At 48.5% G+C, this 23,158-nt stretch overlaps 1 protein-coding gene across 4 annotated transcripts in view; it reads right to left on the bottom strand.

Annotated features, from left to right (window-relative positions):
- Positions 1–23,158, bottom strand: part of SLC6A1 (solute carrier family 6 member 1) — a 41,773-nt gene that overhangs the window by 5,740 nt on the left and 12,875 nt on the right. For 2 of the 4 annotated variants that reach the window (XM_073231042.1, XM_073231044.1), the window contains 13 exons: positions 14,824–14,962; positions 13,135–13,197; positions 11,649–11,978; positions 11,125–11,256; positions 10,426–10,526; positions 9,611–9,720; positions 7,853–7,985; positions 4,879–5,013; positions 4,644–4,747; positions 4,277–4,401; positions 2,896–3,008; positions 2,366–2,497; positions 907–1,009 (listed from right to left, as the gene is read on the bottom strand). In XM_073231042.1, the coding sequence (XP_073087143.1) occupies positions 907–1,009; positions 2,366–2,497; positions 2,896–3,008; positions 4,277–4,401; positions 4,644–4,747; positions 4,879–5,013; positions 7,853–7,985; positions 9,611–9,720; positions 10,426–10,526; positions 11,125–11,256; positions 11,649–11,886 (1,426 nt within the window). In that variant the 5' untranslated portion in view covers positions 11,887–11,978; positions 13,135–13,197; positions 14,824–14,962. The remainder of the gene's footprint in view (positions 1–906; positions 1,010–2,365; positions 2,498–2,895; positions 3,009–4,276; positions 4,402–4,643; positions 4,748–4,878; positions 5,014–7,852; positions 7,986–9,610; positions 9,721–10,425; positions 10,527–11,124; positions 11,257–11,648; positions 11,979–13,134; positions 13,198–14,823; positions 14,963–23,158) is intronic. The other 2 variants (XM_073231045.1, XM_073231043.1) reach the window with 1 other exon arrangement.

Here is a 23,158-nt window from a genome sequence, read left to right as displayed (position 1 = left end):
CATAGGACTAATGCTTTTGTGATGGGGAGGATCTTCATTTTCCAAGTATTCAATAACTAAATCCCCAGAACAAGTGGGCTATGTGGGAAAGCAAGTCACTTTAATATGAAAATAATCTACCAACCAAAGGATACATTTATGGGTCTCCACCACTCTCAATGTCCCTCCGACTCAACATCTCTCCCAGCCATTCCTTCAAAGCTTTGCAGGACAGGGGTGGTTTTTCCCTGAGGATTTGATGCTGTAAGAAACTGGCAACAGATTGCCAACAACTGCAAATCTCACAAAATTAACAGATGTCATGAAGTTTACGAGAGTGACATCAGGCATGCTCAAATTATAAGCAAAGAAACAGGCCAGTGAGAATCTGATGGCATTTCACCAGCTAGAGAGAAGGGATGAAAGAAGGAGGGGGAAGTAGCAAAGAAGATACAACGAATATCAAGGACTAAGAGGGACCCTGGAGCACACTTCAAACACATCATTGTGCTGTGATAACCAGAGCGCAGGGAAGGACAGCCATTTGACTATGTTTCCTTCACTCTGTTCTAAGATCATATATACTTTTAATTATAGCTATAGTACACATACTTTTAAATATTGCTTTTGTTAAATATTTAACTCTAGAACTTTCTTTTTTTTTTTTGTAGTTTTGGTTTTGCTTTTCCAGATAAAATCTCCAACCACCCTCTGTATCCCAACATTTATGAGGAGATTTTGGCTGTCATTCACTTAATTTTTCTTAGGGTATTTTGTAAACATGGGAACTCCTGTGCTAACTTCATCAAATTGTTGTGAGGACTAAATAAACTAATGTATGGTGTTTTCTTATATTTGTTGAATGATGACTGAAGAAATGAATGAATGAATGAATGAATGAGGGAGGGAGAAGGGGCTGATGCTCACCGTAAAACCAGGAAATGGAGACACATTCAAAGAACACGAGGAACAGCAGGCTCATGCCACTGGCAGAGTAGTAATCAAAAAGTTTGAAGACATAAATGCCCCCCTGCAAGAGGAAACGCAGTGAGAGAGGGCCCAGGATTCAGTTCATTGTCAACACGGGCTTTGGGGCCTGACAAGGCTGAGTTCAGGCTATATTGCAGCAAGAAGGCTTCACAGTAGATGAGCGGAAGCACTGAGGGTCTAGTGACTGTGAGAGGCCATTGACCCCGTAGGAAATGGGAAGAGAATGTCTAGGAGAAGGACAGAAATGCCCCATTTCTGAGGAGCCTGGGAGATAGAAAGAGGACTTGGTCACCAGAGCGATCTTTCCATAGCTTTAAATCATCAGTCATGCAAACCGACCATGGCTTAAATAAGACATAAATATACCACATAAATAAGTACAGAGCTATAGAATAAAATAAAACAAAATCCAAATGCTTTGGCTTGCAAGGTCCTGCATGATCTATCTTTGTATTGCTGATACAATCCCATACTCTTCCTGCTCCTCCAACACCGGCCTTCTTTCTGCCTTCTTTCAAGTCCAATCCTACCTCAGGGCCTTTGTACATGCTGTTTTCTTCCCCTATTTCTTTCTCCTCATTTGAGTCTCAGTTCAACTGTCACTTCCTAAGAGGGACCTCTCGTGACCACTCTGTGGGAGGTGGCATCCCTTTACCCCTACCACTCTCAATGTCCCTCGTTATTCTCTGGGATATTGAGTGGTTATTCTGTTCCACTACCCTGTTTGCCTCATGGCGCTCCCTGAAATCTAATTTGTATGGCAGTCTTCTCCACCAAATATAAGTACCAAGATGTTAACTGTTGATTCTCCAGTGTCATGCCAGGACCACAGTAAGTGTTCGGCAACTGTGAAGGAATGGATAAACAATAATTCTGGTCCAATCTTTATGTAGACCCAGGGGTGGCTTTAGGATCATTTATATTTATTGTACAAGTTATGTGCATGCTTTCTGACTAGACTAGGGGGGCCTTGAATGAACAGAGCATTGTTCATTAATATTGATAGAAAAGCAAGTGGGAATGAGAGGAAGGGGCAGGGTCAACTTTAAAGGCTCAACTCTAACTTAATTCTCCAGTTAATTTTTTTGAGTCTTTCAAAACTCAGCCCCGATATCCCCTTCTCCAGGAAGCAGTCCCTGGTGGCTAGATTAGAGGTTGTATTCTCTAGCTGTGTTTTCTCATTTCTAGCTCAGTGTCTGTGTCCCCCACCAGCCTGTGAGACCCTGGAGGGCAGGGACCCCATCTGACTCACTGCTGTGTGTGCAGGGCTTGACACAGAGATGGTGCTCAATGAACAGACAAAAGGCAGGCTAGCAGGAGGCTGGGGCAAAGAGGACCTGGGAGTGGTCCCAGCACAGGCAATGCCCGAGGTGTGCCAGGGCCTGACTGAGCCCACCTGGGTGATGTTAGAGAGGCCGATCAGGTAGGAGATGATGCAGACAGCAGCGATGAAGAGCTCCCTTCGGTTGCGGAGGAGTCTGGGGTACTCATCCACCAGGGCTGTGATAAAGCCCTCCACAGTGCAAAACTAAAGGGGAAACAGAGGTCAGTCATGTGCAGCAAGCCCCAGCCCCAAACCACCCAAAGCCTGACTCTCTGGGGCAAGAATGAGGGGACCCGGCAACATCAGGAGAGTAAGGCCAGGAAAGCCCTGGGATCCGGGACTGATTCTGCCTCTGTCTCTGCCTCCCTTTGCAACCTCAGCACAGTCCCTATCCTCTGGGCATTGGTTTCTCTGACTGGGAAATGGGGAAGGTGTCTGAGCTGATCCCTGTAGTCTCAGTTGGTGGAACATCCTACGGGTCTGAAACTTTTGGCCGTCTTCTCAGGCACCTAGGACAATGGCCTCCTCTCCTGGCTTGACAAGGTAGCTGAGGGCTCCTCGAGATGCAGGGATGAGGGTGGGGGGTGGGGGAGCACCCCCACCTGGCTGTCAATGCCCAGCATCAGCAGCATGGAGAAGAAGAGGATGGCCCAGAGGGGAGAGATGGGCAGCTGGGTCACCGCCTCCGGGTATGCCAGGAACGCCAGTCCTGGGCCTGTGAAGAGGAGGCAACAAAGAAAAAGGAGATAAAGGGACTGAGCACCTCCAGCACAGCCAGCACACCACCCACTTTCTAAGCTTTATTTCATTTTGTCTTTGGAGTAACTTTGTGGGGAGTGTTGTCAGCCCCTTTTCCAGGAAAGGAAACAGAGTGTGTGGCAAGGAGGCAGGAGGGTTGGGTCCAGAGGCAGGGGCCCAGTGCAACGGGATGAGGGGGTGCAGTGGGTGGGCCAGCGGTGGGGACAAAGCAGGTGCAGAGAGGTGGCTGGATGGAGAGACACTTGGGAGGCAGACTGGGCAGGGCCTGCTGTTGGTTGGTCTGTGGAGTGAAGGTAAAGGAAGGGTCCAGGGTGATGCTGGGTCTCTAGCCTGGGCACCAGATGGCAGGCCCTTTGCTGCAACAGGGAGCACAGGGAGGGAGCAGGTTTGAGGAGGTCAATGTGGGACACGCTGTGTTTGAGTGCCTGGGTGGGGCAAATTCAAGAATCAGGGAAAACCTTCGAAGGAGAAAGAAAGAGATTGTGACTTCCCTGGGTCTGAAAAGAGGTGGGTGGCTGGGGAGTTCACAGAAACAAGATGGCCTTTGTAGGGGAGATGAGGACCTCAGTGGAGAAGGCTCCTTTCCGCATGCCAGTGCAGTCCTCCGTGACAGGGAAGGGACAAGTCATGTTACCTCCCTGAACCTCAGGGCCTCTGCTGTGAGCACGGGGCCGCTGATGTCTGCTGACTCCCTGGCTCAGCAGAGAAGGGGTGGGAGGTGCCTGGGCTTCTCCTTGGATCCCGAGGCACTGATGACCATGTGGCGAGCAGAGTGGGCACAGCCTGCTTGGTGAGAACATTTTTGGAAGTGGGCACTTTTTGTCATGGTGGTGAGCATGTCTGAGTTGAATCAAAGCTCATATCTGAGGGGGCAAGACTGGGTCTCCTCTCTGCAAAAGTCAGGATGATGTTGGAAGTGCCAGTAAAAGAGACAGCCTGGGCTTTGCAATCAGCCATGTCTGTGCTCAACTCCAGTTCCACCACTTTCCTAACTCTATGGAAGTGGCCTGTGAGCCCATTTCCCCACCTATGAAATGGGGATAACAAGACCATTGACACCAGTTTTGGGAAGATTCAGGGATATGGTCTGCCCAAAATGTTCAGTGCACTGCCTGGTACACCGTGATGCTCACAGTGGTGGTGACAGTGAGGATGCGCACAAACGCTGGCGCCATTAGCCCTTCCCTCCCCAGGAGCCCTGGCCCTCCACAGGGCCATGCTGACCTGAGGCCGCCACATCAGCAATGGACCTCTTGGTGACATGGGCCATGAAGCCCACAATGGAGAAGATGACAAATCCTGCGAACATGCTGGTGCATGAATTGATGCAGCAGACAATGATGGAGTCCCTGTTGAGGACAGAGCGGTGTCAGTGAGTGTGTTGGCAGGAAGGTGAGCTAGTGGGCAGTGGTGGGCAAGGGGCAGGGACAGAAGAGGGTGCCTGAGAGCGGCACTCAGGACAAGTGTTTCTCCCAGCCCCACTCCCAGGGAAGGAATGGAAGCAGAGGAGAGACCACAGGGACTGGCTGAGGGCGGGGGAATGGGAAAGGTGGGGTATAGCCGTGCGGGAGTGACCCCAACTCTCAGGCACCTGTAAACGTTGTTGTGGAAAGAGTTGTAGCTTCCTAGAGCAATCAGAGATCCTAAGCCCAGCCCGTAGGAGAAGAAGATCTGGGTAGCTGCATCCAGCCACACCTACAGGCAGAATAATCAAAAAACAGGCAAAACTATAATCACAGCCACAGCACCACAGGGCCTTTGACTAGGGCTAACTCGCTGTCCATGGCAACAGTCCCTCCAGGACCAGGGTGGGGAGGGCTGCTCACCTCGGAGTCAGACAGCTTGCGGAAGTTGGGCGTGATGTAGAAGAGGATGCCCTCCTTGGCCCCCGGCAGGGTCACTCCGCGGAAGAACAGGATGATCAGCATGATGTAGGGATATGTGGCCGAGAAGTACACCACCTGGGAAGAAAGTGGGTGACACTGTCATGCCCCCTCCTGTGCACCTATGATTTCCCCTCCCCCACCCATGTACATCATATATCTGTCCGGCTCTGGGCTTGGGTTCAATTTCTCTTCCTTCAGGAAGCCTTCCTGAGTTCTTGAACTGCTCTTATTGGCAACTTTCCTGAATCCCCTCCTTGGAGTCTGAACCAACCAGCTCAGCACCTGTTTTCTCTTCCTGTAACCCTCTTACTTTTTGACTCTGGCTAAATTACTCAAGTAAAATGTGGTGGCAGGAAAATTTTAAAATGTATGGAACACACATACACACACACCCACACACACACAACTTAAGCGTCTTTCAGCAGCCACTAGAATTTAAGTGATGTGGAGGGAAAGGGCTTGTCTTGTTCACTTGCTTTCCCAGTGCCTAGAACAAGTTCATGGTATATAGTAGACACTCAATAAATGCCTGAAAAATACATAAATGTGTGGATGTCTTGAGAAAGTCTTTTGAGACTTCCCTTTGCATATATGATCAGTTTTTCTCACAAAATGAGGCTTAAATGTGTATTTGTCTTTTCACTTAACATGTTTAAAGTTAAAAACACACAGTACATATAGCTTTGTTTCTTGTTTTATTAAAAAATGTGATTTTTAATTATACAAAATAGTCCCTCAGGAGGTTTACCATCCTTTTTAAAGTTTCCCCTACTATAAGCCATTCAGGTTGCTTCCAATTTTATGTGGATCTCAATACTACTACATTGGACACCTCTGTATATGAAACTTTTATCTACAAAATTATTATACCATTTTGGGGGTAAATTTCTGGAAGTGGAATTACTGAGTAAAATGGAATAAACCTCTTAAAGGTTTTTGATTCATATTGCCTAATTACCTGCCAGAAACTGCACTTTGTCTGGCATTAAAGATGACACCTTCCCCACAAAGGTGCCTGCAATGGGTATAATCATTTTAAAAATTATTTTTCACCAAATTAAAATCAAAAGACTAATATCATCATCTGAAACTACATGTCTTTACTCCCTAGTGTGAAAGAGAAATTTTCAAGTTCAATGGACTCTGTATCTCAAGAGTCTGATGAGACCCTATTTTTTGGTCTGCATGAATTATTCTCTAGGTTGGTTTCACCTCTCTGACTTGATTCTAAGATTCTTCAGGTTTAGAAAAGCCAGCCACAATCTACTAGAAAAACCACTGTATGTGGCATTAGGAGAAAGGAATTCAAAATCATCTGGATCACCTATAAGCTGTAAGTCATTGGGTCAATTTCTTATTTTTCTCTGAGCCTCACCTTTTCTTGTCTGGAAAATGGGTACAATCAACCTTGCTACTCAGAAAAGTCAGTTGTATGAAGACATACAACATGCTTAATATATATTGCTTAGGTCTTGCACTTCAATGTGTCTTCCATGCTCAGGTAAACAGCCAGGTAAACAGCAGGTAGTCAGTGCTCATTGATGGATTGATTGGCTCACTCAAAAGATAACTGACACATGTACTGGGGGACTCCTAGATACTAGGCATATGCTATACAGTCTGCATAGATCATCTCCCTCAGTCTTTATGACAGCCCTGTAAAGTACTATCATGTGCCCATTGAGGCTCCATGGCGAACTGAGGCTCAGAGAGGTGAAATGACTTGCACACAGATAGGAACCAGGGGACTGAGATTCAAGCTTGGCTCTGTCTCTTCCAAAGAACTTAGGCCCTACATTCTTCCGCTTCTTAAAGCTGGGCTGGGAGACACCTGTACCCTCCTTCTGCCTGCCCATCCCAGGGAGAGATCAGGGATGTTTTGATACCAGCTCTGGATCTGAAAACCTGGAGGTCCCCAAGTTCCCACCAGAGTGAAATAGGGCAGCTTTTCATCCGCTGTCCCCAGGCCCAAGTGTGACATTCATTAAGGCTGTCTTTTGCTCATGTTAGCCTCTTGGGTAGTAAAGACCTCCCTACTTCCAGCTTTATTCAGTCAAGTCCCTTCTTCCCCTTACTTGTTGAAAGACTTCAGACAACACAGTTGCCCTCTGAGTTTCCCTGGGGCCAGGGCCCATGAGAGACTCAGCCATCTCTGTCTTTGGATTCTTGGGGTGGGGCTTGACGGGGAAGGGTGGGAATGAGGCCAGTCTCCCTCCCATACAATTTGATTGGCAAGCTCCCCAGATGTCCCCAGAATGGACACCCCAACTTAACCTGGCTCTGCCCTTGCTGATAATAACAAAGATGTACACCACTGCTCTTGCCAGTTGCTGAGTGCTTTACAAAATAACTATCCCATTTGAGTCTTGTAGCAAACCAACAGATAAGCCCTGTTGGTTACAGAGGAGAAACTGAGTTTCACAGAGGTGACGTGACTTGCCTGAGGCCACACAGCCAAGGAAACAGTCAAGTTGGGATTGAACTCAGGACAATTTGAAAACAGAGCCTGAGTACTGAACTATTCACTGATCCATCTGTTGCTCCTCAAAGGCTGGGATGTGGAGCATTCCTCTCCACATCACACTAGAACAAGGCTTGGTATGGAGTAGATACCTAGGGACAGTTTGTTCAATAGTCCTTGAGCAACACTTAGCCTGTTCTGTGATGGCTTTCTCAGAGCCAGAGGAATCTCAAGGGACTTACCATGCCCCTGGCACCATGTGGCTGCCTGACTTATTTAGTTTAATCCTCAAAACTGCCCAAGAAGGTAGGGAATGCTATTATTCCCATTTTACAGGAAAGAAAACTGAGACAGAGAGAGATGCCAGGATCTGGGGGTGGAGACTCCTTGCCCAGGACAGAGATCCCTTTGTAGACCTGTTCCCCTCCAGTCCCCACTGTGCACATTCCTTACCTTTCCAGTCCAGCCAACACCCTTCCAGATACAGAAATACACAAGGATCCAGGCAATGGCCAGGGTGATGGCCAGAGGCCAGCGGATCTGACCTGGCTTGTCTAGCCCATCTGTCATCTGATGCATGTTCCGCCTGGTAGAAGAGTGGAGGAAAAAGTCACGGGGGTCGGTGGGATCTGGGATGACCAGTGGGTGTCCAGGGTGTGGCCACAGGTGACATACTTCACTGTGACTGTGCTGACCTCCGTGATCACTGAGATTCAAGAGCTGGTTGGGGACAGTGAAGCCCATAATGCTCATCAGAAGAAAGTGCTGTTTGCTCCAGGGACCTGCAGTGCCTTAGTTCAACTGCCATTATTTTTCAACTATATGGCTGCTACAGCCTCCCAGCAGGAACACCCCCTCCACCTTTGCTAGGTCCCTCCTCCTGCCGCAAGGGATCCTTCTCAATTACAAGTTTGATCATTTCACTCTCCTGCTTAAAATCCTGCAGTGAATAGCTCCCTCTTGTTCTCAGAATGAAGCCCCGATTGCCCAGGCCCACCTTGCAAAGCCTTTCTAAGCTGGGCCCTGCTTCTTTCTCTAGTGTTGGCTCCCCAAGTCCCTTCATTCCTGCCCCACTTGCTCTCACCCACCTCCAGACTGCCCGAATGCCCCTTCTTCTGCCAACAGCTGTCTTCCCTACATTGTTTTTCATCCTTAGATGCCACTGCTCACCTGGGCTGGTCCAGGCACCTCCCTGGGCCCCCCAGTCTCCCGTGCATCCCTCCTCTTGCCACTGGTCATCTGGGGTAGCCAGTGCCTATTTGCTCAGCCATGTCTCTAACCAGGCTGACACATAGTAGATGCTCAAAATATGTACTGAATAAATGAATGAAAAGCCTGAGCAGGTGCAAGAGATTTGTATATGCAAGATGTAGGGAAGACCACTAGCTAGAGCAGACTCTGATTTTTATTTGCACGGAGACAGCTTCGCCAAGGACACTCAGCACAGAGATCGGAGCAGTGTCACATGTTCTGACACCTCCTGAGAACAGCTCCTCCTGGCAGCCTATCCAAGGTGCAGTGCGACTTTCCAGGTTGCTCCCAGGCCCTTCTGAGCTGTCCAGCACAGATGGGTCTTTCATGCCAAAGAGATTTGGGTCCTAGGACCTTGTTTTATAAAATCCATGTTCCCAGCACACATCTTCTATGATGTGCTTCTCTGAAGAAACATGAGCATGGCCTTCACTATGGACAGTGTGGGTGTGTGTCTTTGTTCTGATGACTCTGGGTTTCAAGGGTGACTGGACTGGTTTTTCAAGTCCTGGCAATTCTTCCTGGCCAGTGCTAGTGATTCCCCTCTGTTGGCTCACTCTCCACCCCTCTCCTCTCTGCTCTGAGCCCCAGGAGGCTGACTATGGCGACACCACTGGCTCCCGCGCCCTCTGGCTTCCAGCTAGATTTGACCAATGGCAGGAGCTCAGAGGGCAGGAGAAGAGACAGGGCGGGGAATTTATATTCTCCCCCCAGGACCATGGCTTTGTCTCAAGCTGGGTTTCTCAACCATAGGTCATAGCCTGTGTCTAGTGGCCCCATCTATGGTCCAGCTCTTTCTGGGGGAGGAAAGGGCTCCCCCCTCCCTCATGGCTCCCTCAGCCCCACTCACATCTCCACAAACAGCCTTCACCTAACTCTTTCAGCTCCCTTTTGAGGGTGCCTCTGCCTCCTGCGGGCCCGGCTGGTATGCACCCCCACCACTGATGGTCCCACACTTACTCCCAAAATTCTACCACAGCACTGGTCATGGTGGTGGTGTTGATGATGCTGTAGTTGGAGAAGCAGCGATCTGTGTTCCAGGGATTGTCACACTGTTTCCACGGCAGTGCCTGCAAAGACACAGTGGCAGACCACCCCCACTGAGTCCCTGGGGCTGGCAACAGTGGTCCCAATGTGCACCGTTCATCCTTAAGGTCTGCTGGGCCTCTTTAAGCCATTATCTCAGCTCCCCTTCCCAACGTTTTCTGGATGCATGTCACACTGAGATCCCCATTTTAGAGATCAGAGAGAGGCAGAGTAACTTCCTAGAGATTACACAGCTCCCAAGTGTCAGGGCTGGAATTTGAATCTCAAACTTTCACTCTGAAAACCAGCTTCCCAAGCTGCACCATAACATCTTGTGGCTTTATCCAGGGACTGCTTCCTAGTTATTTGACCCTGGGTAAGAGGTCTCACCTTCTGCACACTGATGTTGACAGCAAACACTTAGTGCCTGTTCTGTGCCATTTTATAAATGTGGACACTCTGGCTCAGAGAGGTTAAGTCTCTTCCCTGAAGTTGCACAGCTGGCATACACTAGGTTCAGGATTTGAACCTAGGCCATATGGGTCCATATGAAATGAACTAAAGTGCTCCCCTTAGAGGGGCATCATGAGGATGGGATGTCAGCCCCCATGAACTGCCTGGCCCAGAGCAGGTGCCATGACTTGTGAGGAAACAAGAGCTACTGAAGACAAAGCAACCCCCTGCCTGTAGGAACAGCCCTGCCACGGAGGGTGGACTCTGGGTCTGGCTCCTTCCAGGGGGGCACTCACCGTGGTGAAGGAATTGTACAGGTAGTAGATGGCCCAGGAGATGATGACGATGTAGTAGATATTCAGCCAAAATGACAGCACAGCAGCAGCGAGGCCCACACCTGGGAGCAGACACACCACCATGACACGCATTTAATAGAGTTATAACTGTCCCAGTGAGCATCACTGCTCTTATCGTCCAGGACATCTACAATCTCACAAGACCTTGGAGATAGGCATTATTAAAGCCTCTGAAGCAAAGAGAGAGGCAGGGACTTAGCTAGGGTCACAGACATCTGGCAAGGCAGGGAGCCAGGACTTGCGTCTGGGATCCAGCCCAGGCTGGTTGCAGGGAAGGCTGGGGTCTCGGCTTGCCAGGCAAGCGTGCATCTCCACATGCCCATTTGAGTGGCTGTCAGGCACTGAGCAAGAAACTGAAGAAAGTCTACCCAGCCCTTGCTGGAGAAATGAGCTTAGAGGGCAGCGGGAGTGATGTTGTGCAAGGGCCTCTGCGTCAGGGGCTCCTTTCCAGCTCCGCTGCCCCAGATTCCAGCCCATGTGGTCATCTGTCACCTGGCCCCTTGCAAGGGCTCCTCTCTGCTCAGATGTGAAGTGAGCAGTTTCCTCTCTCCACAGGGTATGGGGGCTTTGGGAAGGCCCTGGCTTCACCACAGTTATGTGGGCAGGAGATGACCCATGGGCCCTACTCTGCAGACTTACCCTTGAACATGGGGGCCAGCTTCCACACCCCGAGGCCCCCAATGGATGTGTACTGGCCCAGGGAGCACTCCAGAAGGAACAGTGGGACGCCCGCAAAGATGAGTGTCAGGAAATAGGGAATCAGGAAGGCCCCTGTGGAGTTGAGAAGAGAGAAGCCTGTGGCCCCAAAGCTTTGGAGAGGCCCTGGTCAGAGGGAGTGTCACAGCAGGGCACTCTGGGTTCCCAGCCATGATTTCCTTACCCTCTGCCTCAAAAACAGCACCCACAGCCAAACTAAGGTTCAAGGGTGCTCTTTGTACAAACCATATCCCCTGTACTTTGCAAAATGAAGAGGTGAACTCCCTGATATCATAAAGGACAACTGCCTTTTGGGAATCCTTTGGTAAAAAGACAATAGGAAATGGACCTGGTGCTCCCTTTGGAGTGTTTAGGGGACCTTTCCCCCTAAACTCCAGAAAACACCTAAGTGGAACACTCCCCATGGGGCCCGGACGCAGCTGGGAGGTTGCCAGGCCAGCACCTACCACCACCGTTTTTTCCGCAGAGATAGGGGAATCTCCAGACATTGCCCAGGCCGATGGCATAGCCCACGCAGGACATGAGAAAGTCGAAGCGGCCCTTCCATGTGTCCCGGTCTGGAAGATCCGCTGCCTTCTTCTGCACCTTGACCACCAGGGTTTTGGGCTTGTCATTGGCCACAGGGGCCTCACTGACCTCCGTGGAGATCTGCCCATCAGCCACCTTGCTGCCATTGGTCGCCATGTCTCGGAGTTTGGACACAGGGGTCCAGGCAGATGGACGTGCAATGTTGGCCCCAGTCCACGTGGACAGCAGCTTTGCAGCTCAAGGTCACCCTAGGAGAACAGAGGCGCAGTGTGACAGGCACAGAAGGGTGCAAAGCTCTTGGAGTTGCCCCAAAATAACAAAAATAAAATAACCCACAAGCAAACTAGGCACCCAAGAAGCCTCTCCCATAAGTTCTCTCTCCTGCCAGTCCCTGTTCCTATAAAAAAGAAGGTCCCTTATGTTTCCGAAGCCTGAGTGGGAATATGTAGTCTTCTGATGTCTCCTGGACTAACTTCAACTCATATCCATATCATGTGTGCTTTGTTACATATACTATTCAGAGGAACCCAAGGAGACTAAACTTCCAGACAGAAATATTAAGTGCTCCTCATCTTTGCCTCCTGGGAAGCAATCAGATATTTTTTACTCCCTGAGACCATAGAGGCATGGCCAACATAAGCAATGGAGAGGCTTAACTTGGGACTGAATAGAGGGGTGGCCTGGCTGCAGGTTGTTGGTGAAGGCGGTATATATATATGAGCAGACTCTGATCATGATCAAAATCCTCTTTACCAACATTCAAGCTGTGTCACTTTGAGTAAACTTCTTAACCTCTCTGGACCCCATTCTCCCTATTTTTAAATCAAGGATGTCATCAGGTTGTTACTCTTTACTTATTCAGTGTGGCACCCTTGTGTCTGGTAAATGGTGGGGACTTGTTACTATTTCATTAGCAGTTCCCAAGCCTGGCTGTGTTTCCAAGTCATTTAGGAAGCTCTATCTGGACAGAGATTCCAAAGCCCTACAGGCCACATCAGAATCTCTAGTAGACAAGTTCTAAATCTGCACATTTAACAAATTCTGCAAAAGGAGATTCTTATACCAGGCCTCAGTCGAGGAAGGAATGTTGATGACCTCTCTGACCCTCATCACCCCAAGATATTCTACCTATACTCTTCTTACCTCTTTGTTTCCAGAGGCAGCATGGGGTAGAAGACAGTGTTTGAAACTGTACTCAGAGCTCCTGGGTTCAAATCTCCAGTCTACCTTCTAACAGCTGAGTGACCTAGTCTCAGGTCCCTCATCTTATACAATGGAGCTAGTCCTATCTGGTTTGTAGAATTGTGGTGAAAGTGAACTTTAATGGCTGGAAGAGTGCATTTCACCTGATGGGTTTAGAAAGAGAACTCCAAAAAAGGTTACTATTTTGGTTGTTGATGTTACCTGATGATTTTCTGTGGTGGGTCAGCTTGAGAGCAGCTCTCTCTACAATCCCTGAGTGAGAGCCTGCAAAGCAGAGGGATGACAGTGAATGGGCAGGAGGCAACTAGAGGGCAGCTGGGCACACAGCAGTAGGATGCAGGAAGCCAGCCAGCATCGATGCTGTGTACAAGTCCTGCAGAGCCACCCAGCCAGGGGGACCACAGTAAGTCCATGCAGTGTGGTGCTGGCCCATGGGGCGCTGGGGACATGCAGAAGCAGGGCCCCCTGTCCTCAGTGCAGTGTGTGTGGGTGCACATGAGGACAATGTGAGGAAGACATCCCATAATTTTATCAGAAAGAGAAATTAAGAGGGGATTCAGAAATTCTGGGGGCCAATAAATGTAGCTGATATTTTTTTCCTCCATCCAAACTTGTGGAAATGTTGTAAAGGATCATATGAAAACATGGGAGACAGCACCTTGTTTTGTGGAATGAGAAAAGCAGATTTCAAAACTGTTCATTTAGTATGATCCTATTTTTACACCCCACCCCAATCTGTTCATTAAAAAATGCCTCAGACACTGCAGGATATACCGTAAGATGTTCACAATGATTCACTGATAAGTGATTTTTGTCTTATTTTTTGCACTTTTCTGGATTTCTATAATTATTTCCAAGTTTCTACAAAAAATGAAAAGACAACACACTTCTAAATTCCTACAAAACACTTTTAAATTTCTAAAATAACACAGAATAAACTTATGGAAGCCTCCGGGCAAACGGGAATGTGGGAAGCAGCGGTCTGTGGACTCGCAGATGCAGAAGCTGAGCCAAAGCCAAGCGCAGCCCCTGCCCCAGCAGCCTCTTCCCTTCAGCTCTGCCCTGCTGGGGGATCCCTGTTTGCTGTGCACTCGCCCTCCAGCCCCTTGCAGGCAGTCGCCATTACCAAACAATATTATCTCTTCCTCTGGTTCACGGAATACTAGACCATCTTCGGACAGTTTGAACTTTACTGCCAAGCATGCTTCTTGCTCTCAAGGATGACCCACAGGTTTGTCTAGGATGTCCATTTAGAACCTGGCCTGGGCACAGCACTGTCACAAGGAACACTAGACTCAGGAAGGGTGACTGCCTCCCGTTGTCAGGAATGGCAGCAGGCAGCTGACTCTGTGGTCTATCAGGGAGTAGGGATATGCAGGGAGTGAGTAGCCTCAGGAAAGCAGGGAGACTAAAATGGAATCCCTTTTGGGGGAGTCAGCCATTAACCATCAACGATGCTTTGAACTGCCCCCATGATCTACCCTTGAGGGCTGCAGGCACCATGTCTGTTCAAAAGGATCCAATCACCTGGGACTAGGGCCGATCACCTGACCCTAGCTAGCCAATCAAAGCTCCTTCCCTCGGATTTTTGGCAAGAGACTGAGAAACATGGCCACTATCTCCAGCAACTTAGGAACTCTGAGGCAGCCATCTGCTGCCACCTTGTACTCAGAGTAGCAGAGAGCACTGCTGAGGAGGACGGAAGTCAGAGATGAAAAGATGAAGAGAGTCTGAAAGCATTCTTTGCTGTTCCAGGCTTTCTTAAGACTGGCTATGTTCTCAATCTTAGAGCTTAAAAAGCATCTCCATAGTCATCAAATAAATTCTGTTTTTGCTTACATTGGCTCATGGAATTCCTGCTACAATCTCAAACTCTGTACACACTCTTACCACTTAACCAAGTTCTCAGGAAGGCCTGTGACCTGTGGCCTCTGCTCTGGATTTCCTTGTTGATGATCATGGAGATTCAAACCAAATTCCAGAATCTACTGGGATTTTGAGGCAGGCCACAGGATCATTCGACACCATTCTAGAAGAAAGAGAAAGTGAGCCAGATGCAGCTCTGGCCACTCCCAGCAAGCAGGCAAGAAGGCATTGTGTGTTTAACAGGGCAAACTCGGTATGTATGTCCTTGAAGAAACCATTCAACATCACGATGGAGGATGGTCAGATGGTCAGGAAGAACAGTTCCAGTTCACTAGAAAGTTCATTCCAGTGTCTTCCCCACGAGTATACTGAGCACTTCCTAGTGCCAGGCCAGAGGTCAGAGCCGGTGGCTGCTCTGGAGGACTCTGCATGAGGAAGACAAACACACAATCTCCCAAATATGGGAAAGTATATTGGAAATATACTTTATATATTCAGGGAATTTTATATACTTTAATATAACAGGGAAACAGCCTGTTAACTGCCCTATGAAGAGCCACAAAACCATAAGCAATTTTCCTCTTATAAGATGTGCAATGCATGAGGATCAACAACAACAGGCACAAATTAATATAACTGATGCTTCTTTGAGGATTCACAATGAGAAGGTCCTTTGACTTGCAGGGCAGCAAGACCACCCCAATGTTAATGAGACAGACCCGTGGCTCACTCTGATGATTACTAATGCTGGGGAAGTTACTTTCCCTTTTTGACTTTCATCTGTAAAGTAGGGAGCCAATAATAATACCTGTCTCATAGGGTTGTGGTGAAAATTGACTGAGATCATGCATGGGAAGCATGTGAAAGAATGCCTGGCTCAGTAGTGAGGCTAAGGAAATCTCTGCCACTATTATCACTGTGATTATTACCATCTGTGTATGGATCATGGTTCCTAATCTGGTGTTCACAGCTCCCCAGAAGGGTGTATGGTGGTGGTGGTGGTGATGATGGCAGCCACATTTATCAAAGGCTTCTTCAGGCCCTGCAGTGTCATTCAAACATTTTCAGAACCTCAATGGAAAGCATTCTTTCAGCCTCCACGGGGAACACCAGCTAATAAAAATGTAGAGTCTCCTTTGCTTTGAGCTTTCATTATACCAACTCAAGGCAATCTAGCTGATCACCTTGAACCAGTTAGAAGCTGGGAATGGTACATTTCTGTGTTTGGTTAATAAAATAATTACTCTGTAATAATGTCTGGTTTAAAAAAAAGCCCAAAACATCTAACAGATGGGAAGAAAATGAAAAAGGGACCCCCTTTAGTGAAAATGCCTGGGCCCCAATGCTGAAAGACAGTGCTTCGAGAAGCTGATTGGGAAGTTTAGTTCCTGACGCGAGCTGGTCAACCTGTGGTTTCCCTCTTTCAAGAAACACAGCACACAGAAAGAACAGGAATGTGCAAGTGCACGGCAAAGGGACCCTCTGTCTTTCTAGAACATTAAGGATCTCAAAAGCAGAAGCAACCTTTCAGCACTGTTACTTCCCCTGTCCTGAAACAGGCTCCTGGGCCTTGCACAGGCACGGGCTGCTCAGGGTTGAGGGCTCTGTAGGCCTGCTGAGGGAAAACCACACATGTCCTCCTGGCTGGCCCACCTTTACCTGCTGGTGGAGCAGGTGGAAGGGATACCTCACACCACCTCATGATTGGGGCATTTCTCCAAAGCCTTCTTCCAGAGATTTCCAGTTCTTCCTCATCCAGTGACAATATTGTGTAGACAGGAATCCGGCTATATGTTCCCCTAGTACCTTAAAATGCCACGATTAACTAATTCCCACGAAGCAAGGCTCAAAAGGGTGCTATTAATGGAGACCATGAGCAGAGTCCTCCATATTCACTCACTCATTCAACAAGTTATTACTGATCACATACTTCCTGGTGAAACAGCAATGGAATAACTGTTTCAAGCAATTTGTATTCTGAACTACAAACTGGTCACAAGATTTGGAATCAGTGAGACCTAACAGGGGGAGCAGAAGAAAGATTTAATTTTGTAAATACTAACTGAGGGCCTCCATGTACATGGAGCTGGGTTAGACACTCAGGTTGCAAGGATTAATAAGACAAGGTCCCTGACCTTGACAAGGTCACAGCCTAGAAGGACAAGGTCACAGCTAATCATAATACCCTGTAGTAAGTTCTGCAAGAATGTATGAATCAGACACTGTAGGCCTAGAAAGAATGAGTTACAGCCAGAGAAAGTATTCCAGATCAGGAGACATTTGAGCTGGGTTTTGAAGGTTGAATAGATGTTTGCCAGGCTCACAGAGAGGGAAGGGCATCCCAGATGGAGGGAAATGCATGAACAAAAGGAGGGAGCTTGAAGCTACGAAGGTCAATTTGTGAAGGACCTTACAAGCCAGGCTAAGGAACGTAGGGACCAACTGGAGAGATGTGACAGGTGCAATAATGTTTGATTGGATTAGTATTACAGAAAAAGACTCCCTCAGGCTCTGGGAAAGAGTTTAAGAAAGAGACCCAATGCAGAATGGTGATGAAAATGTTCCTGTGATGCCCCATCCTTCTTCAGTGTGCGCTCTGTGACCAGGTCCTAAAGCCATCACTAGAAATGGAGCCAAACTAAGCAGAAAGAATACCTCTGACAATCCCCAAATGAGAAAAAGCTTTGTAAGAAAAAAAAATTCTGGCGTTTGTAAGGTCTAGATCAGAAGTGGCAAAATGGGTCATACTTGGCCCTTGGCCTTGTTTTATTTGGCCTGAACAAAAATTTTTTTCAGTCTGAATTACAAGCCAGAGATGTGATTGTCTGTGATACAGTATTTCAAACAGAAAGAACAGCAAGTGCAAAAGCCCTGAGGCAGGAATAAGCTAGTCATGTTGGACCCACAGCATAGAGGCTAGGGTGGCTGGAGTCCAGTGGACAGGGGCCAGATCACACATGGTCTCAGAGAACAGCAAGGAGTTCAGATTTTATCCTAAAAGGGATGGGTACGAGTGGTGGGGTGGTCTGACTTATGTTTAAGACCTTCACTCTGGCTGCCCAGAAGAGGTTGCAGCAGGACAAAATTGGAGGCAGGGAGACTAATAAGAGGCCCAAAGTCCTGCACGACATGATGATGACTTGAACCTCAGCAGCTAGGGCAGAGGGGGTAAAGAGTCGGGCAGGGGATCTATTTTGGAGGTGGGGTCTGCAGGCCCTACTGGTGGATTGGCTGTCGGCAGCCCAGCCCCGGCCAGATAGCAGGCTGGGGGAAGGGAAGCATGTGGCTGCTGCTTTGGACAATCTCCGCTTTGTCCGATTGCATGAGGGACTGGTGGCTGTGCGGGGTGGGGATTTAGGCAGAGGCCAAAAGGCCAAGGCCAGAGTCTCAGGGCTGCCACTGTCCAGGGCTAGGGCTGGGGCCAGAACCCACTCAGGAGGAGTAGGAAACCATGGAGAGCCAGGGGCTGAGGTGGAGGAGCAGCAGGCCCAGGAGTGGGCCTCTGGCTCCCACCCATGGTGTTGTGCATGCTCTTGCTTTGTTTTGTGCCCAATCTGTAATTACAGAAATTATAGAGGCTTGCTTCAGACTGCAACCATTCCGCCTGCTTTTCTTTCTTTCTGAAACTCTGTGGTTCAAGAAAAAAATTAATATTGGGTTTGGCTTCTTTCCAAGGGGAAACACAATGCAGTTTATTCTCTGCTTTAGGGAAAAGTGCTAGGCTCAATAAATTGGACAAGGCTTTATTGAGCATCTGTTATGTAGCCAGACTCATGCCAGCTCCTATCAAGGGAGAAGACCCGACATTTATTGAGCACCTGTTGTGTGCCCGGCATTTCACAGGTGTTACAACATTCAGTTCTCATTCCATCTCTTTAAACCAAAGGCTATTGCACCCATCAGATGGGTAAGGAAACTGACTGAGGGGGCTTGCCAGCCTGGGGCTGCTGTAAAAGAGTCTCAAATTCAGGGCTTTGCTACTCAAAATGTGGCTCTCTGCAGGCAGCATTGGTATCATCTGGAAGCCTGTTACAAGTGCAGAATCTCAGGCCCCCTCCACAGCCATGGAATCTGGGGCTACATGTTAATAAGGTCCCAGTGATTCAGGTGCACACAGCATCTTCAGAAGCCATAGGTTAGGGAACACCCAGATTATTTCAAGAGCTTGACTCAAATTCTTTGGTGACTATGGGCTAGATATTCAGCCTGCCTGAGTCTTGGGTTACCTATCTGTAAATACGAACCATAGACTTTATGGGATCATTGTGAAACTGAAGGGAGGGAGGTAATTCATGAAAGAGGCTGGCAGAAAGCAGACGGCCCAGCTCACAGGAAGTGTTCAGTAAGAGTGGCTTAGATGAGATACCACCTCACACCAGTTAGAATGGCCAACACCCAAAAGACAAACAACAACAAATGCTGGCTGTGATGTGGAGAAAGGGGAACCCTCCTACATGGCTGGTGGGAATGTAAATTAGTTCAACCACTGTGGAAAGCAGTATGGAGGTTCCTCAAAAACTAAAAATAGAAATACCATTTGACCCAGGAATTCCACTTCTAGGAATTTACCCTAAGAATGCAGGAGCCCAGTTTCAAAAAGACAGATGCACCCCTATGTTTATCGCAGCACTATTTACAATAGCCAAGAAATGGAAGCAACCTAAGTGTCCATCAGTAGATGAATGGACAAAGAAGATGTGGTACATATACACAATGGAATATTATTCAGCCATAAGAAGAAAACAAATCCTACCATTTGCAACAACATGGATGGAGCTAGAGGGTATTATGCTCAGTGAAATAAGCCAGGCAGAGAGAGACAAGTACCAAATGATTTCACTCATATGTGGAGTATAAGAACAAAGAAAAACTGAAGGAACAAAACAGCAGCAGACTCACAGAACCCAAGAATGGACTAACAGTTACCAAAGGGAAAGGGACTAGGGAGGGAGGAATAAGGGGAATAAGGGGCATTATGATTAGCACACATAATGGGGAGGGGGCATGGGGAAGGCAGTATAGCACAGAGAAGACAAATAGTGACTCTACAGCATCTTACTACACTGATGGACAGTGACTGTAATGGAGTATATGGTGGGGACTTGATAATGGGGGGAATCTAGTAACCACAATGTTGCTCATGTAATTGTATATTAATGATACAAAAAAAAGAGAGAGAGAGAGTGGCTTAGATTGCCACTAAAAGCAGTGAATGGCCTCCCAAGTGCTTTGTAATTGAAAAACGTTATACAAACGTGAGGACCAGAAGAGCCGATGATCACGTGCAGAAGTAAGAGGGAAGCTGGGATTGTGAGGTGGCTTGCAGATGCTGCGGGCAGCCCCCGCCTCACACTGTCGTGGAAGCCAGGGAAGGCTCTTTGGAGAAGGTGCTCTGATGGACAAGGGGCAGCTGGAGAGGGCCTCCAAGGCCTAAGGACCCAGGCCTCTGGGGTCTGAACCCAGTCTGGGGACAAGGAGTCAGTCTTTGCCAGGGTGCAAGCTACAGGCCAAGTGGACAGCTGCAAGTCTTCGTCCTTGGACCCACAGCCACTGGAGCTGGGGGCCAGGACCTGTGCAGCCTCCTTCCTGGTCCACACTTGTTCCACGCCACACCAGTATACCTGATCTACACCGGCAGTGTACAGATAAAGGAACAGGCCCAGAGGTGGCTGGCAGCTGGCCCAAGGTTACACAGCACATGAGTGGTATGACCCTTATAGACCCCACCACCCAACACACTCTTACTCCAGAGCTGAGGCAGCTCTGCATCTCAGTGCAAACCCCTCAGCTGCCTCAACATGCCTGTGGGGTAATTTGCACCCCCTATACATTTCTCAACAGCATTTATTGAATGCCTATTCTTCACAACATCCCAGTGAGACTTTCAAGAAAGTTACTTATTCTCTCAAAGTGTCTGTTTCCTCATCAGGAAATAGGGCTAATAGTAACCAATTTGCACAGTGTGAGGATGGGATTTGAAATTTCTAGCATTGTGCCCAGCCTAGTGAGTGCGCAATACATTGAAGCTAAAATGACTATTTGTTCCATTTTGCAGATGATAGTACTGAGGCTCAGAGAGGTCGAATGACCTGCCAAGGTCACACAGGATTTAACTCAGGCCCTCTGATTCACAGTCTGGTGGTATTTGCTCTCCTAGCAGGTGCCTCCCATACACTGGCTTGCATGAAATTCTCTGAAGCCTTCAGGTCTGGCCTTATGACCTATCAGCCTGCCTGTGGGCTGTGGGGTTCTGGAGACGAAAAGATGTGACTGCATGGAGATGAGTTCGTCTGGCCTCAAAGCCCCATGACAGATGAGGAAACTGAGGGTGAAGCCCTTCCCCTCTGCCTGTAGCCTTTGGGAACTTGGAAATCTGGTTTTCTAGGGTACCTCCAAAGCCAGAATGTAGAAGAATGTAGAGAGAAGAGGACACCCCACCAACCTGCAACCAACAGGCAGAATTGGGGGAAAAAATCAGCTTTATAACTGCTGGGGGTTAAATAGACCCATCCAAAGATGAAATCAACTCCAGGAGTCATGGTTCTCTTTCTTTCATAGTTGCATACAGAAAAAAGAATCCTGTACCTTTTCATTAACAAAGAGAGAGAGAAAAAGAAGAGCTCAGAGTGCAGAAAGGAAATGAGCTGGGAACTTACATGCCAGGGCCTGCTCTAAATGCTTTATGTATACTGACTTGCTTTTACTGCCTCCCCTCTTTCACTGATCAGTAAACTGAGGCACAGAGAGGTTAAAGTGACTTGTCAAAGGTTTCCCAGCTAGGAACTAGGGGGACTAAGACTTGAACCCAGGCAGCTGGACTCCTATAGCCAAGCTCTTAACCATGCTATTCTGTCTCTAGTGGGATGCCTGTGGATCCCTAAGCCCCATTTTTGGGGTGTGTAAGAGTGGTCAGTTTCTAGTAGGCAGCTCCCTCCAGGATAAACCCCCATGGGACAAGTCCTACTGCTCTTTTTAAGAGATTGCTGGCACGAGGTCCCCTGAAGTTTGGCTCACTGAGAGGCTAAATTGTCCCCATGGTCCTATTAGGCAAACACTGAAGGTATCCTGGGAGCCAGCAGCAACAGGTCACAAGGGATCCAGGCTGAGCAGCTCTCAGGCCCTGAGGGCTAAGGGCTACCAGAGTCCCCCAAGAAGCAGCAGCCCCACAGGGCAACCAGCAGCCCCACAGGGCAGCCACCTCTTCTGGGTGTCCCCAGCTCCCCTTCAACTGCAGCCACTGCCTGTGCTAGAAGCACCGTGGAGGCCAGCTTCAGGGCATGGCTGCAGGAAGAGGGCCTTTGCAGGGGCTGATGGGAGAGGAGCAAGCAGTTAGCTTGAGACTCTGGAGTCTGCAGACCCCGGTTTGAGTCCTCATTCCATACTTGACAAGTTGTGTGACCTCAAGCCAGTCCCTCCTGTTCTCTGTGCCTTGGTTTTCTTCCCTGGGAAGGAGAGGAGTTGGCCTCTGAACTCTGCTGCCTCTTCTGACTTTCATCCCCACTTCCATCCTCATCCTGCTTATCTCATTTACACAATTACTGGGTTGCTAACATCTGTTCTGGTCCCTAGTTGTCTGCAATGCCCGACTGAGCACCTTGCTTTGTTAAGGCAATTTTCAATCCAATTCAATCCACGACAACGATGCCCCTCCTGGGAGCCTGGTCCCATGCTGGGTGCAGGGTTATAAAGATGCCAGTTGGAGTGGGAGTCCTGCCACCGCTGAGCTCTCCACACAGCTGGGGGATGGGCTGTGGATAGTCAACATCCATGTGATAGGTTCTTTCACAGCCCAGAAAAGGAGGGATGGCACCCTACTGAGGATGCCACGGTTCAGACAAGCAACTGGGAGAGGATGGCATTTGGGCTGCTGGAGAGGGGACATTAGTGGGGACATCCTTTTTCTAATAGCTGGAGAAGCAGGACTGGAATCTTCACTCTTAAATCATAAGCCTAACTGCTTCTGGTCCATTCCAAGCAAAGAGAACACAGTGAAAATGCATAATGTATTTAGGGAAAATGAGGAGTCTGGCTTGGCTGGCAGGAGTCTGGGGTGCTTTAGGAAGCATGGCTAGGGAGGTGGCCAGCACCAGTTAAGGGCTCTGAGTGAAGGAAAACGGGGTGCACTATACCCTGTAATAAGAACAATGATCACACTGAACATTTAGTAAGTGCCTAATATGCTTAGTGCATTTCATGGATGATTATACTAACTTTCACAACACCCACTGCACAGATGTGGAAACGGAGGTCCAAAGAAGTAAAACAGTTTGCCCACAGTCCCAGGTACAGGATGGGGCAGCTTGATTCTGAAGGCCATGCTTCTAACTGCACCCCCCGCCCCCAGCTGTGGACCTTGAGG

This window comes from Manis javanica, chromosome 3, assembly GCF_040802235.1.
Source record: "Manis javanica isolate MJ-LG chromosome 3, MJ_LKY, whole genome shotgun sequence".
Taxonomy (NCBI): Eukaryota; Metazoa; Chordata; class Mammalia; order Pholidota; family Manidae; genus Manis; species Manis javanica.
This window is presented reverse-complemented; position numbering and strand designations above follow the sequence as displayed.